The sequence below is a fragment of the Plectrocnemia conspersa genome, unplaced genomic scaffold, assembly GCF_051122295.1.
Source record: "Plectrocnemia conspersa isolate PC_06_02 unplaced genomic scaffold, ASM5112229v1 ptg000009l, whole genome shotgun sequence".
Lineage (NCBI taxonomy): Eukaryota > Metazoa > Arthropoda > Insecta > Trichoptera > Polycentropodidae > Plectrocnemia > Plectrocnemia conspersa.
The window spans coordinates 17,131,491-17,147,606 of record NW_028277173.1 but is presented as its reverse complement, the minus strand read 5'-3'; the positions used below and the strand labels follow the sequence as shown (position 1 = coordinate 17,147,606).

At 30.4% G+C, this 16,116-nt stretch overlaps 1 protein-coding gene across 1 annotated transcript; it reads right to left on the bottom strand.

Moving 5' to 3' along the window:
- Window positions 1-1,755: 1,755 nt before the first annotated feature.
- On the bottom strand, window positions 1,756-13,108 carry LOC148232088 (transketolase-like protein 2). The gene is made up of 12 exons (XM_088193759.1): window positions 12,942-13,108; window positions 5,436-5,553; window positions 5,145-5,362; window positions 4,927-5,077; window positions 4,634-4,861; window positions 4,337-4,527; window positions 4,193-4,264; window positions 4,000-4,123; window positions 3,783-3,931; window positions 3,591-3,708; window positions 3,294-3,525; window positions 1,756-2,445 (listed from the first exon to the last, which is right to left on the bottom strand). The coding sequence occupies exons 1-12, from the start codon at window positions 13,040-13,042 to the stop codon at window positions 2,273-2,275; spliced, it is 1,875 nt and encodes a 624-aa protein (XP_088049885.1). The 5' UTR covers window positions 13,043-13,108; the 3' UTR covers window positions 1,756-2,272.
- Window positions 13,109-16,116: the final 3,008 nt, after the last annotated feature.

The following is a 16,116-nucleotide window of genomic DNA, read 5'->3' as shown; positions in this document are numbered from 1 at the left end:
TGGTAACAAGTCCACCCGTTGAATGTGAGATAAAAATTTGTCATAATTTTTATAAAAATAAGAACCATATGTTGTTAGTATTTGCAACTTGAAAAATAATATATTAGTCACGCCAGCGGCTTATAAGCGTACGTGACGATCGTCTATTTAGGCGGGTTAGGGCCACTTTGAAAAGCATATTTCAAATGGAGCTAAACAAGGGATAATCTACTATACAAATACAAAGAAAAATTCTTGTATTACGAATGCCCACTCACAGCGTTGATCAGCAAAATTCCCAGCTGCTTACGAATAATTATGCAAAATAATTATTATTATAAAAATAGCAGATATGAACATAAAAAGGTTCAATAGTAAGAAAGACCTAAGCACCACCCCATCTCTAAAAGATAATATAAGCGCTAACACTTTCTTTCAGAATACACTTCCATCTGGAACTTCTCTAAGTCAAAACTTGACTTTTATACTACTTCTCTTCCGACTTTTGACACACGAGAGTTCATTCGAATTCACACCAAGTGAAACTACTCCGAGTATCAATGGAAGAAGCAGCTACAAATCCGAAATTCAAAAAATCAAATAGATCTACGGAGAACATAATTAAAGACAATATATCGCAGATAAGAGTAAGATGTATCTATAATATTGTACAAACAGTATGTGATTTCAAAACCGTTGAAAAATATGACAATAATTTATAATATCAATGACTCTGCGTTCTTTAAAAATAAATGCGCGACCGCAAGGATTTCACAGTAATTCTTAATACAATCAATTAAATATCATACTGAATAATAGTAGCAATTATATCATTTTACCTGTAGAATATAACTACGGAGAATATTATTTATATTAAAAAAATATATGCAGTTAATTACTTAGAATACATTTCATTATGTAGCATGATTATTATAGTAAATAAAATGGTATTTGTGACTAATACATATTTAAGAAAAATCTTCCTGCTTCATTAAATTTTTATAATCTTTTTCCAGATTCTATAAACACAAGTAGGTCTAATGGTACGGAAACATTTTGAGTTTTTTCACCTGTTTATGGAAGATACTGAGTTCTATATTGATGTTTTTTTAGTTTTCGATTTGCTACATAATAATTGTGCCATTTGAACTCCAAGTGTTTTCACGGCTGTGTTAAACTTCTCACCAATTATCACAGAGGTCGATCTAACATCTACTTCGTATAAGAAATCAAATTACTTGGTTGTCAACAATTGCAAAAAAATTTTCTACAATGTGCGAGCTTTTTATAATTCATTCCACTATTGTACAAAGGTTCATCGCTTTTTAAAATGTCATGGGATTGCCCAAGAAACCTATCGAATACATAATTTATTAATATGTGGGAACCCAAACTCTACAATTAAATTATCATCATCAACAGCCATAAATCAACTTTGTTACACTGCTAAGAAATATCTTATGACACATAAATAACGAACAAAATAAAACACTTATTTTAGGTATACAAATAATATAACAAGGGACGAAATTGTATAACTTATAGAAAACAAAATACAGCCAGGTTTTCACTTCCGTCTCATATCCAATACACACTCGTATCCTTGTTTTATACCAATTGACGTCACTAATGGGGATAAGCTAATAATAGGGTTGCCTTTATATTGTAATTGATTGTAAAATATTCATGTTATCAAATTATAGGCAATCATAACAAATATATGAAGAGAATTATCTAAACAGTTTTGTACTTAACGTATTAATAAAAAGAGTAAAATAATGTCAACAAGTTATTTTATTCAAAAAAAATCCATTACAAATTTGACATTAAAAAACTATACAATATAACAGCACCAGCTTATAAAAATGTGAAAAATGAGGAATGTCGGTAAGATTACGGTTTATTTATACATACAAAAATAATCCTTCAGCTTGGTCAGATCCATTTACAAAAATTTTGATATGGTTTTGAACTGAATTCATTACACAATTATTCACACAAGCGTCTACGCTTTACCATGCATTTATGCCACTAATCAACGTCGAGTAATAATCATGAACAATTATAAGATAATACATACATAATTAATTTTACAACGTTCATATAGATACTTAATAATTTCCAAATTAATATCACAAATATAATCTTAATTAAAAATACATACGTATATAAAAAAAATAAAATGGAATGGCAAAAATATTTAATAAAACTATAAATGGATCTCAACGTTATATTGCAAAAAGGAATGGAAGAAAATTGTTAATAAACAAAAAAAATGACAACCGAAAACCGTTTACATCTTAACAATTTCTTCAGCGGCTTTAACAATATGTTTGGCGGAAATTCCGAACATGTCCAACAAGACAGTCGGAGGTCCAGAACGAGGAACGGCTCCAACGGCAAGATGCTTGACGATTATGTTGCGATCCAAGGCGACAGCGGCCATCACTGCTTCACCCAAACCACCTATTAATATGAGAAAAAAAATATATAAATATTCTACAATAAGTTATGTCGGTTAAAACATTTGACATCTTTCACTAGTGGTAATTCGTGTAATAAAGCATATGTAAAATGCAGAGAAATTGATCAAGTTTATTTTAGATTAACACATCACGCATTTCCGCATGATGGCGAAATTTTTATGGTCAATCCGGCCACGCATTTTCTGAGGTTTAAAATAATGTAACTCAAGCTTATAAAAATATTGTGTCAATGTAACAGATTTTAAAAAAAATCTAAGGTGGGCATGTATACATTTATAATTTTACCTTTTGTCAAAGCATAGAAATATAGATAGCGAACCATAATATGTTAATACTAGATCTATAAATAATAACATACTGTCAGTTTCATTAATTATGAACTAATATCACAGTTCATAATTAATATACATATGTCACTATGTACGACCTAGCATGATTTTATTTGAATTATTCATCACACTATTCATCCTAGGATTATGAAAATCTAGGGAACCTAATCTGTGATGATCGAATGATATTAAAATTACATAATAATCACTAATTTATATCTATATGTTAGAAATTGAAATACACTAGTATCTAAGACCTTCTCAAATTTTAATTTAGTACTGAAAACCTACAATATATATTGAATACTTTTCTTAGAACTATAAAAATATTTAAGACAAGTGTCTTTGAAAATTCTATGTATAGAATTGAATGATGTTATTTATATTGATTTACAAGATTCTAGAGCTGCTAATGAAAAGGCAAGTGATGGATCAAAAGTAATCCTTATCACAAGCTTGCCCATGACAACCAATGCTGGTCTGTAATAGTTATACTAACCAGCATAATAATGATCTTCAACAACGACAATCCTTCCACCGCAAGCATGAGCATTTTTCAAGATGGCCTCAATGTCCAAAGGTTTAATTGTGAACGGATCCAACACGCGGGCATTGATCCCCAATGGCTTGAGAGTATCATGAGCAGAGACAGCTTCGTGAAGAGTGATTCCAGCGCCGATTAGAAGAACGTGGTCACTTGGAGATTGACGTACGATTTTAGCAACTCCGACCTTAAGAATTCAACAAATTCAGCAATTTTACTTCAAAATATAATTCATTAAATTAATAAACATACCTTGAATTGTTCATTATTCGGATACAACATCGACGTATTCGGGCGAGACGTACGAATGTAGCAAATACCCTTAGTATTGGCGGCCAGTTCTACAGCACGTTCACAAGACACTCCATCACTATAAATGAATTATTAAAAAGATACAATTACTTTGTAAGATATATTATTTTATATTTAAGTAGTGATAATAACCTGGGATAAAAGACAGTGGAGCCCGGGACGGTTCTGAATTGCGCCAAATCTTCAAGACCCATCTGAGATGGACCGTCTTCACCGATGGAAACACCACAGTGGGATCCGACAAGGTTGATGTTCGATTGACTGATTGCGCCCATACGAATCTAATAAAATATATTTATATTAATAAATTATTGCATCAATATCAGATTTAATTAATAAATATATATACTTGATCGAAAGCTCGAGTAAAGAAGGCGGCGAAGGTTGACACAAAAGCAATAGTCCTGTCGCGGCAAGCAGCGCCGATGGCGACGCCGACAAGATTTTGTTCAGCGATGAAGCATTCAATATATCTGTAATATTTATTATCATTATTATTAATAACATTGAATTATATAAATAGACATTATTCTATATATTACCTATCTGGATAAGCAGCTTTCAATTTATCGCTAAAGGTCGAATTTTTGGTATCACCATCCAAAGCGATCACTCTAAAATTTTAATCAAATCATATTATAAATGATATTCAATAAAAAATTTATTAATGATCTATTTTATAATACCTTGGGTTAGAATCGCCGATTTTCTTAAGAGCGATTCCGTACGATAGACGAGTGGCTACCTTTTCTCCTTCCTTGTATTGAGGCGGAGAAGACAGCTTCACGTTTGCGAGCGAAACTGGGGAAACGGTGGCTTTTGGAAGATTTTTATTTTCAAACTTGACATTAGGGTTCACAAGTTGTTCTTCAAGATGCTGTAAAAGATAATGAAATTATTTATTTATTTATTTTATTAGTTTATTTAGCTTAATATCTAATTAGCAAGGTAACTATAAATTTACATTTTATTTAAAGCAATACCTTCAAAACACGCGAGCTCTCTGCGCCCAAGGGTTTTCCGTGCCAGTTTTCCAAATCTTCGATATTTGGGAAGCCTTTGCCTTTGAAGGTCTTGCAAACGACAGCAGTGGGTTTACCAGATGTGGCTTCGGCTTCATCGAACGCCTTGCACAATTCTCCGACGTCGTGTCCGTCGACAGTCAACGTATGCAATCCGAATGCTTCCATACGTTTATGGTAAACCATCATCTGAAATTATCATTTATTTTAAAAACGATTTCTACCACTATTAATATAATTGAGTATTAACATGCCTGATGTTGAAGGGAAGTTGGTTCAGATTGTCCCAATCTATTTACGTCGAAGATAACACAAAGATTATCAAGATTATAATGAGACGCAAAGTGGAGAGATTCCCAGATGCTTCCTTCAGCTGATTCTCCATCACCGATTAAGCAATACACCCTACAAAATAATATGTATTATACAATTCTTTTATATATAATTTAGTATTAAGTACAAATCATTATACCTATAAGGTGCTTTATCGAAATATTTTCCAACGTATGCCATTCCACAAGCGATGGCAAGACCCTGACCGAGCGAGCCAGTTCCGACATCGATGAATGGTAAACGGGGTGTCGGATGACCTTCCAAATCAGAGTCGATTTTACGGAGATTCTGCAATAAAGACACGTCGAAGTTTCCGGCTTCGGCATATGCAGCGTACAAAATTGGAGCAGCATGTCCCTAAAAAAATATTATCTCTAATGTTATAAAAATCAATAAAAAAAGCATTCAATCTGATAAGGCGTGCATTCACCTTGGACAGAACAAAACGATCACTGGAAGCGTCTCTTGGAGTGCTGACATTGTAGCGCATATTGCGGTAGAAGAGAACAGACATTATATCGGCGATTGAAGCACATGATGTTGGGTGTCTGCAAAATAAAATATTTCTTTAGTTTAAATGTTATTTATTGTATAAAAAAAACACAATGAACAAATTATAAGGTTGCATATCAACAAAGGTTATCATAAAATAAAAACAGAAACATTAATTATTAATTATTGCAACTTTTTTATCTTAATTTAAAAATAGCTTAAAATATAATAATATTACTCATGATAACACATTTTTTAATGTATTTTAAATTTGGTATTTTAAATTTATTTTTAGGTAATGAAATATCAGATTAAATCGTTCAGCCTATTAAAATTATGAGGAAGTAAAATATGCAATTTACGCACATATCGATAAGAACGTAAAAACATCATGTTTACCTTTCAAACATGTGCGGAACACTCAATAATACAATTCATATAGCAACAGAGATGTTGCAATTTGAGATATGTTAATATTGTACAGTTGAATAAGTTGAATTTAACCAGACATATGTTATATTCCTTATGGAAATAATAAACATTTGGTAAAATAAAGCAATGAAATGACTCAGACATAAAACAAAATAATGCAGTTATAAAAAACCCATGATGTTGAGATTATAAATAAACCAGTAGATATACTCACTGTTTTCCAGACTAATTAAAATTGTACTCTTTATTTTTGCTTCCATTATATAAAAGCAAAAAATAATAAAATGGTATTCAAGTGACGTTGTTCAGGAATGATTTAACAAGAGTGCCATTTTCGAAAATTTGAACTACACCATTAGATTTATCTATACGAGCGACTCCAACAGCAATTGGTTTTACAATCGAAGAAGGCACGGAACACATGATAAAAAAATTATCTTTGATAGCATATTTGTAATACTTATCAACAAAAATATTGGAATTTTATTTAGTATAATATATTACTAACCGGAATATATTTCAATAAAAATGTTTATTTATTGAACCTTACCCAAAACATATAAAAAACAAATATCAGCGTAAAATCTTTAATTTATCAAAGCATTGAATTGGAATGGAATTTTGAATCATTTAATTGTTCGACGGCCTGTTGGCTATTTTCCTTTTTTTAAAGGCCGGAGGACAAAAATAAGCATATTTTTAAATTGTACTGCCATTTTTTTTGTTTAGACTTATTTTGTTTTGTATAATTTGTTATGTCGTGATTCTTAATACGTGAGTTTCGAGAAAATATATTTTATGCAAATAATTGAAAAGGAGAGTTATTGGTGTTTGTTACTACCGTTCGAAATAGCTGTATAAAACTTTATTTTTCTTGTTAATTTGTTAATGCGCTTTCTCTGTTAAGTATTGGTTTTAGGGCCATAATGACAGCAATTTAATGCAGTTTCATTGTTCACTTTTAGGAGGTGGAAGCAAGGTTGTCTGTGAGTTGTAAAAATTATTGCTTTATTTTAATTTTCCAGTTAATAAAATAATTATTCAGGTTTTGTATGTTAATTGTAATTGGTTAAAGATAATAAGAACTAGTTATTATGACTGTTTTGTCAGCGTACACATCAATAAGTCAGCACTTTAAATGGAATGTCATCAGTATATAGATAGAATGAAGAGAAACGGCCCGAGCAAACTACCTTATAAGTATTAACCACCAGACTGAAAGTCTAGAAATCGATGACATAAATATTAATAATTATAAATTATTATGTGTAATATAAATTAAAACCAATAGATGTTGCTGCAGCTAGCGCCGGTTTTTTAATAATAGCGCATTTTTTATAAATGAAAATTCGAGTGCCGCTGCCAGGGCTCAAACCCGTACCCTCAGAATTACTAGTCTGAGATGTTACGGACCACGCTATTTCGTCCTTATGTGTATAAGATAATCCAGCCTTTAAATTTAAATCATTTATAGGTGCCGAGTAGTGTCAAATGCTTTTTCTTAATCTAGCATTAATAACCCTATACATTCTTTTTATATTAAAAATAGCGAAAATGTATTGTTATTTTAAACAAATATTTTGCCAAGCGAATTTTTTTAATATTCTTCGTCGTCCACGACCACGATACACAGTAGGCACAGGAGTTTAATTAGTCATTGCAGTATTGAAGAAGTTAGCGTTGAACTTGTTAAATTATCACCTGCCTGAATTCATTATTTTTTTAACAAAATTCGCAGAGTTGCACTCTTTTTTCAAATTCAGCCTATACATTTTTATACAATATTACTATAAGGTCATTTAACGATTATTTTAAATTAAGATCACAAATATTTAGTCCAAGAAACATGTTGTGAAAAACGCTTTAGGTAACACATAATACATGCATATAAGAATTGTAGGTAAAGATACCCGAGGCAATAGTTAATGGCTCTGGTGCACACGTGACGGTTGTTTTTCTCTACTTAAAACACACATATGTCATAATTGTGGCTAAATCTAGGACAGTCCACGAAAGTGAAGGGAAACCCTCGCCTTGTGTCCGATACGAAAAAAACGTCAGCCTTTGACGGAAAATGACGAAGAAAACGTAAGTAAAAAAAATATAACTATATTGCGCGATACATAAAAATATGCATAACGCGATAGTGATTGAATCACCCCAATCAGTTCGTTAACTTTTCTGTCGTTGCGTAATTCGATAACAGCCACAGAAAGCGAGCAACAATGTAATAAAATGAATGGCGTTGAATAATGTCATTGCAAAATGTAATTTATTAAAACGCGATGAACAAAAAAAGTCAATAAAATCACTAATTTTTTTAATCTTTTTTATTTATTTATTGTAAATCTTCCGTCGTAAAATGACAGCGTTAGCCCAATGTGTTACAACGGAGTAAACACAAATAATAACGGCTCATATTTTTCGTGTTCTCCGTCGCCGCTCTGTCGTTATTCCAGCTTCGTTCGCTTTCTGATTAGCTTCGCGTCCTACATACAATTAAATAAATTCGTTGCAAATTCGTTATTCATGGAATGTTCAATTTATGACCAACGCTCGCTCGTATTTAACCTTCCAACAGAGCATAGAGCAAAGAAATATATAGAGGTGGCGACTCATATTAAAAAATCGTACAGGGAAAAATCTAATAATTTATTTCTCGGCGCATTCGACGAACTTCATATAATACGATTTCCTGTTCTGTATCTTCGTGTAAAAACAATACAAAACAGTAGAGAAATTAAAATTTATCTGATTCTGCAATTATTTGCATTATTTTAAGAATTAATTATTCTCGCTGCTGCGCATTCCATACCTCAGATTTATATTTAATATCAAATTAAATATACACTATGAAAAAAATATTTTCTTAGTAAATATTTTTGTCACATATTAAGGTTATAAATATTATACAATATTTTTTAGATATCCTTTAAAACCTGAACTGTAAAAATACGGCTCGAAAATATTTTACGTACTTCATGAAAGCCATTTATTCTACCTCAACGGTGGTGCGAAAATGAATAACGATATAAATATAATTGGTGATAAAAGTAAATTAATAAAGGAAAATATAAATTATGAAATTACAAAGGTGATTATTATAGCCCTATTTGTTTGTTAAAAATCACAAGGTCATTTTTGTCCGTCGGCGATCTAAATGCGCTACGATTTTTTAATATGCGTCGCCGCCTCTATATATTTCTTTGCTCTATGGGTGAGAACGAGATATTTTATAAGATATTTTTTAAATTAATAATTTATGTTTAAAAATAATACATTTTAATTTGTTGCCATTAACAACTACCAGCTTCAAATCAAAGTCTGTAAATCAGTGCCTTTTATTTAATTAATTATAAAATATTAGCTTATACAGCTTATAATATATAGATATTACAATGCACGACATAGGTCGATTGTATTTTAAATTATTCATCCGTGAGATTAGAAAAATATAGGAATACCTTATCGATCGGATTTATAATTATATTATAATTACTAATTCCAATTTTCTAGACATAATATAAATTGAAAAACACTAGGGTTCATATGGGATTCGAACCTAGGTCTTTAAGTGTTAGTCAGCAACTTATACCACTGGTCTATCGTGCTGGTAAATACATAATACAAAAGTGTTGAAAAACTAAATTTAACCATAATATTTTTTTAATAAAATTTAACACGAAGCGATTAATTAAAAAATGTAAATTTTCGATACACTTCCACATTTTGGTCTCATTATTGGCCTAATAAGTATCCAGTTTTTCAGCCTATACTATATGTTACTACACATTATCCAACATTTTTATTTTTAGATGAACGTTTTTTGTCTTTTCAATGTAATTCTATATGCAAATGCAAAATAAAATATTAAGAATCTTAGCATCTTGGTTAGTGCAAAAAATATACTAGTTTGAAAGAGATCATACAAAAAGCTCAAGAGAGAAGCATAAAAACATTTTCGCTCACATAGAGAACCTGAATTAAAATTTACAGTTGAGACTATATATTGTTTTTTTTTTTAAATTTAATTAGGTCTTTTGAATATTTAATTTGGTAATGACACGTAACTAAATGTATAGATGTAGATTTTCTCACATGTACACATGCTCAAACCACTGATAATGATTTCCGTTTAATAAATACATTATATTTTTTATGCTGTTATTCTCTTATCAACAATCTTATCATAGGTTTATGTAGCAATAAATTGTAATAAGCTTTCACGTCATCAAACGCAATAGAGAGAATTTAATTAGTTAATTGATTCTCATTATATTGCAATGATTATGAAGTAGGTATCTCACAAGATAACAAATAACTTATTACGTAAATCAATGTCAAATATTAGAAAATAATATTACTGATTTCCTGTAGTTTGATCTTTGACTCGTGATCGGTTTCATGTGAATGAATACAGCGAATTTGCGTGCGACTGCTTCTGCGACCTTTTGATATTGTTCACATTCTATGGCAAACTCGGAAAAATCAATAAGACAATGTGCAGAAGTCGAAAAGTATGACCGATCAAATGTACAGATCGAAAAACTCATTTTAATTAATGGTCTTATGTAACTGTTTTTGTTCTGTACTGATTTTTTTTTTTTAATTTAAAGTTGTTTGTATGTAACATTATATAACAGGGATAGGCAACCATTTCATCCCAGTGGGCAACATAGGACTTGAGAGCTTTTGGTGTCACAGCGTGTTTTTTTTTGATATTTTATTATTTTGTTTGGTACTTGTTAGTTAGCATGTCGCTACGCGCAAATTTGGCAGTTGCGAAACGTCCATTTGCTGTTCAAACCCAAACCCAATCTAAACGAATATTATAACGGTACAATGGACAATTTGTTTAGATAATGTTTGGATTTGAACAGCACGGGAAATGCAGTGAGAGTAGCAACTGGTGGTTTTTGAGCGTGTCGTCATGCTAACTAACAAGTATCTTATTTTATGTATTATTTTGCTCATTAAATTTGATTGAATGATTGTAATAACAAATTAACTACATTTACTAAAAGTAAAATAATTACATACATCAAATCAGCCCATAATTTTACTTATAAATCGAATATCGTATGTGTTTAAAAGTGTAATTATTAACGTTATGCGTCACAAGTAGCCGTAAAAAATGATAGATCTGATTATAGTGTAAACAAGTTAGCAATAAATTGTATAACCAATATAATGATCAATGTAGCGATTATTAATTAGAAAATCGAGATTATTATCTTTCACTATGGTTATAGCAATATATGTTTTATTTATTATAATATTTGCCTTTGTATATTGTTTAATTTTATATATTTTAAAAATTATTAGTTTTTTATTTGTTCTTAATTATGTCCTGTTGTCAGCGATATTGTAATTTTATTTTTTGCACTGACACTGATAAAAATATAATGTATTTCATGTAATGAATGATAATAAATTTAATTTAATTATTCAATTATTTATTTGTTTGATACCCCTGGTACGAACATACGAGCGTATATGAGATTTATAGTCAACTTGTAAGGTAAATTGTGAATTTTAATAGTATAACTGACACGCTGTGTAGAAATAAAAAATGGCCATTAAGAAAGCTGCCTTGAATGCGCCTACTTAGTATTATGTATATGTATTACCAATTTTCAATAATTTTGGAAGGCTTGGAACGCTCTGACCTAACGCTCAAAACTCATACGCTTCATAGCATTTTAACATATTATACCAGGTATTAGTCATTCAATTAACAATTACAAAAAAATGTTGCCAAGAATTCACTTCAAATGCAATAAAAATTTATTAAAAAAATATTATATTAACCGGCAATATTACTGTACAGTGTATTTGATATTATTTAAGGACTCGTATTTTTGGGGTCAGAATTATAATATGGTTGTGGACAGAATTAATATTACATTGGTCAGAATATAAGCGGCCAGAATAAATATTAGATAGTCAGCATTTATATTAAATGGTTAGAATTTAAATTGGACTGGTCAGTTTATGGTATTATTAAATGGTAAGAATTATTTTAGATGGTCAGAATATTTTTTTCAGTTGGCAATAGTGTTGTTATTGCTGTAATGCTGAAAATTGGTACAACTGGTCGATCTATCATTCGCATGTCGGCAGCTCATTACCATTATCAAGGTGTTTTAAGGCCAATTTGTTTGGTTGGGTCGCAACATTGTCAGATATCAAAACAACAAGCCAGGCGTGCTTTTCCCTGCCGCTCTGTCGTTATTCCCTTTCTTTCGTCACTCTGAAATTCTTCGCGCCCTACATACATATAATAGATCCGCAAGTTAAATATTCTGACCAACGCTCGCTCACATTTTACCTGTCCAACAGTGCATGTGCGAGCGAGATATTTTATAAGATATTTCTAAAATAAATAATTTATTGCCCATTTATATTTATAAATGTTATATTTTTTTAACACTAGATTTACAGAACCCGTCAAATTAACAGGTTTCTGATTTGTATTCTGATTTTATTTTTTATCAGTGTTTTTTCTATTTTTTTACGACTTTTTACGTTTGAACAATGCAAGCATATTAACTTCTATTTTTATTTTCGGAAACTTCTTATATTTGAAAATCTGGTCAGTATACATGAAACTATTTTTAATGACACCCGTAAACCTAGTGGTAATTCACATGATCGTCCTAAATTTTTATTCTGACCGCATGCTATTTATTCTAATCCTGAATAATATAATTATAACCAGACCGTAATAAAATTCTGACAGATTTGATTTTTATTCTGACCCAAAGTTGATTTAAATTTTGACCATTTATTTTTCTTTGATTTATTTACTTATTTTAATGGCCAATAAAATTATTAGGGCCAATTACGTCAATAAAAACATTGCTTTAAGAAATAAAAATAGTTCAGCATAATGTGCAGCATTTAACAATACTAATACAATTTAAATAAATGAAACCTGTGAATGAATTAATGTCTTCAGGTTATAAAATAACCATGCGTTTGTGAACTTTTAAAAACTGAAAAAACTCACCCCGATTTAGCAGCATCAGTGGAAGTTATGCCGTGGATTCTGAGTTTTGTAGCAAAATCGGCCAAGGCTTGCGCGCTGGTGGAGCTCTGGTTGGCAGGCATCTCGAATTATGGCTGTTAGACAACTGAGGAAACTTCGAACCAACGCCGGCCGCCACGCTCAAGGTTGAAAAGGTTAAGCGACTCCAGTTCCAGCCGCGGGATGCTCAATTGTAACGAGAAGCCATGTGATTACAATCTCTTTTGTAACATATTAAAACCAGTTAAATATATGTTTGTAACATTTAAGTGCTTTTATAAACCTATTATAATAATAAAATAAGTATTAATACATTTTTACTAATTTATTTTACACAAATGAATAAAAAAATATAATTGAGCAATAGTTACGAACAACGTTATAAGCGCTATTATTTATTTCTTACAGTAGGTCTATCTTCGAGATATTTTTATATTTATAACATTCAGAATTGCTTGTTTGATTGCCGTCTCCTCCCCCCCCCCCTCCTTTCTGATAATTATTTTTTCACAATAATTAAAGATCCCAACTAAACAAACTCATCATCTTCTTCATTCTGATTAATTTGTACTTGTCCAACAAGTACAAATTAATCACTATAAACTCCTTAGTGATATCGTCGTCGTTTGACACCCATAGCCACTGAAAGGAGGGAGGGGACATTTATAACTCTGACCATTGGACAACTCTAAAAAAGACCTGTGTTTGAGATCCATCTAACTTATTTTTATAAATTAAAATTTAATTTCGTAATCTTAATATTATTATATAACATTACATCTTAAGTGGACGTGGACGACTATTTTTAATTCGCTTTCTTATTTCTCGGATAATATTATTCGAAATTTCACATTTTCTATCGTTCTCCGACATTTCTCATCGAATTTGTCTAGTTTCTACGTTTTTCACGATGAAATGTGGCGACATTTTTTGCTCACTCTTTAGATTTTTAAAACCCGTATTCCAGTGAATCATCTTCTGCTTTAAAACATAGCAAGCGTCAATATGTCATTCTTTTATTTCTAAAGTCAACTGGTAGTATTCTAGTATTCACCTAAGAAACACTTTTTGAAACTTAAAAACATAATTTCTATTATTGTTGTCATTTTGGCGGACGGATGGTGACGGGTAAAAATTAGACATAGATTGGGCCGCTGCAGTATTATTTATTTAAGCATATAATAGTTTTATTTTGACGAATGGCGGTGGTTGAGGCACCGTCATACGTCAAATTCTGACAAATAATGTGCTGCACTCCACCGCCGTCACGTCAGTGTTACAAGAGTACCAGCAAGTTTTGGCCATAACAAATGAAAAAAAGAATATATTATGTATATGCCTATATACTTAATAATAATACCTACCCACACTATATTGAGAACTTAATAATAATATTTTAGCGACGGGAAGAGATGGGTGGTAATAAGACAGACTGAGCCGCTGCAGTAGTATTATTATTAAGATGAAGTTACATGTTTGATAATAAATGATGTTTGGTGAACGAGGCAGGCCAGACTCAGTGTTACCAGAATGCTTCCAAGTTTTGGCCATAAAAACCTAAGTAAATACATATATAAATTGATCCCCTACAATATCAAATAGCAAATAAAAAGTTGGGCAAATAATTAATAATATAGTGATTACAGTTGGTATATATAATATATATTAAATTTAAAATAATATCTTTATCATATACTTATCAAGATAATGGTTTAAAACTTTGCTAAGTAATATTATTTTATATTATAAATAAGCCGTCCGATGAAATTTTAAAGTATTAAACTTATAAATTATTTTTATACAATTATTTGTATGCCATCTACAGATATTGTTAATAAAAATATTTGATAATTTTTATCTATATAAATCAAATAGTTTAATAATTATTGTTTTTAATTCTACCTATATTTAATATAATACATGATAACTAATATTTAGTACATTATAGATACACAGAAAAAAACATTTGAAAAATGTATAAAATAACAATAATATTGACTGAGCATATTTTTATATATTTAAACAATAATATATAGTAATAATAAAATATGATATAGAAGGTTAGTTTACAATTATAAAACGACATCGGATTTATACAACAGTGTATTTATATGTTATAGAATACATTATGTGTATAGTACGTGTCCTAGGAAAATTTGAATATAATGGAGGAATTTGGTTTCGAAATGAGTTGTTTAACTTTGTGCTAACATTGAACTGTTTCTATATTTTTTTAACTTGGTAAAATATATTTAAAATTTAATTAAAATCTTATAAAAACACTGTATACTTTTCCATTTTGTATATGGTGGGCCATTAAGATAATAAATTATTTAAAAAAAAACTATGAATCTTATCGATTTTTTTAAATTCATATTAAAGTAAACAAAAAAAACGCACCATCGCATTGTCGGCTTTCACTTCAAATTTGTGAAAACTGGTCACTGGCGCGTGGAATACAAATCATTTATTATATAATTTCGATTGGACTGTCGTAGCTGATTCGTTGTTGTAAACCTGAAGTATCCCCAAAGAAAAAAGTCAGGAGAAATCAAGTCAGTATTCCTGGGAGATCATGGAATATCACCTCAACGAGAAATGAGTTTTTTGCAAATATTTCATTTACGATAGCCAAAGATTCGTTAGACGTGAAGCAGGTGGCGCCATTTTATATGGGCCATGTTCTGTTGCTGTAGGCTTCAAATTCTTGCAAAGGAAGAAAAAATCAATCCCCAAGCAATGGTGATTTTAAAACCGCTCATTTTTCTAGCACATTTTATATATTCTAAGTATATTATAATTTTAATACACACCGTAATTATTATTTTTTAATAAGGCGTTCAATCTTTTGCGTTTGCGTGGTTTTTCGCATTTTACGTTTTATTTTCAGATATTTAATACTGATCTTATATACATACAAAATAAAAAATAAAAATACAACAAAGACAATTCATAGAATCATAATTCTTTTTATTAATAAAAACAGCATTTAAGAAATTTTAAAGACAATGGATCAGTGATATGACGCTAAAATTTATTTTCCAGCTCAATCAGCGCTCAAGGAGGGATTAATTGCGGTCTGGTATTGTACGAATAACAAAGGAATGCGTGTTTTTAAGAATACAATGCGTGTTTTTCAATAATTCAAATGTCGTCT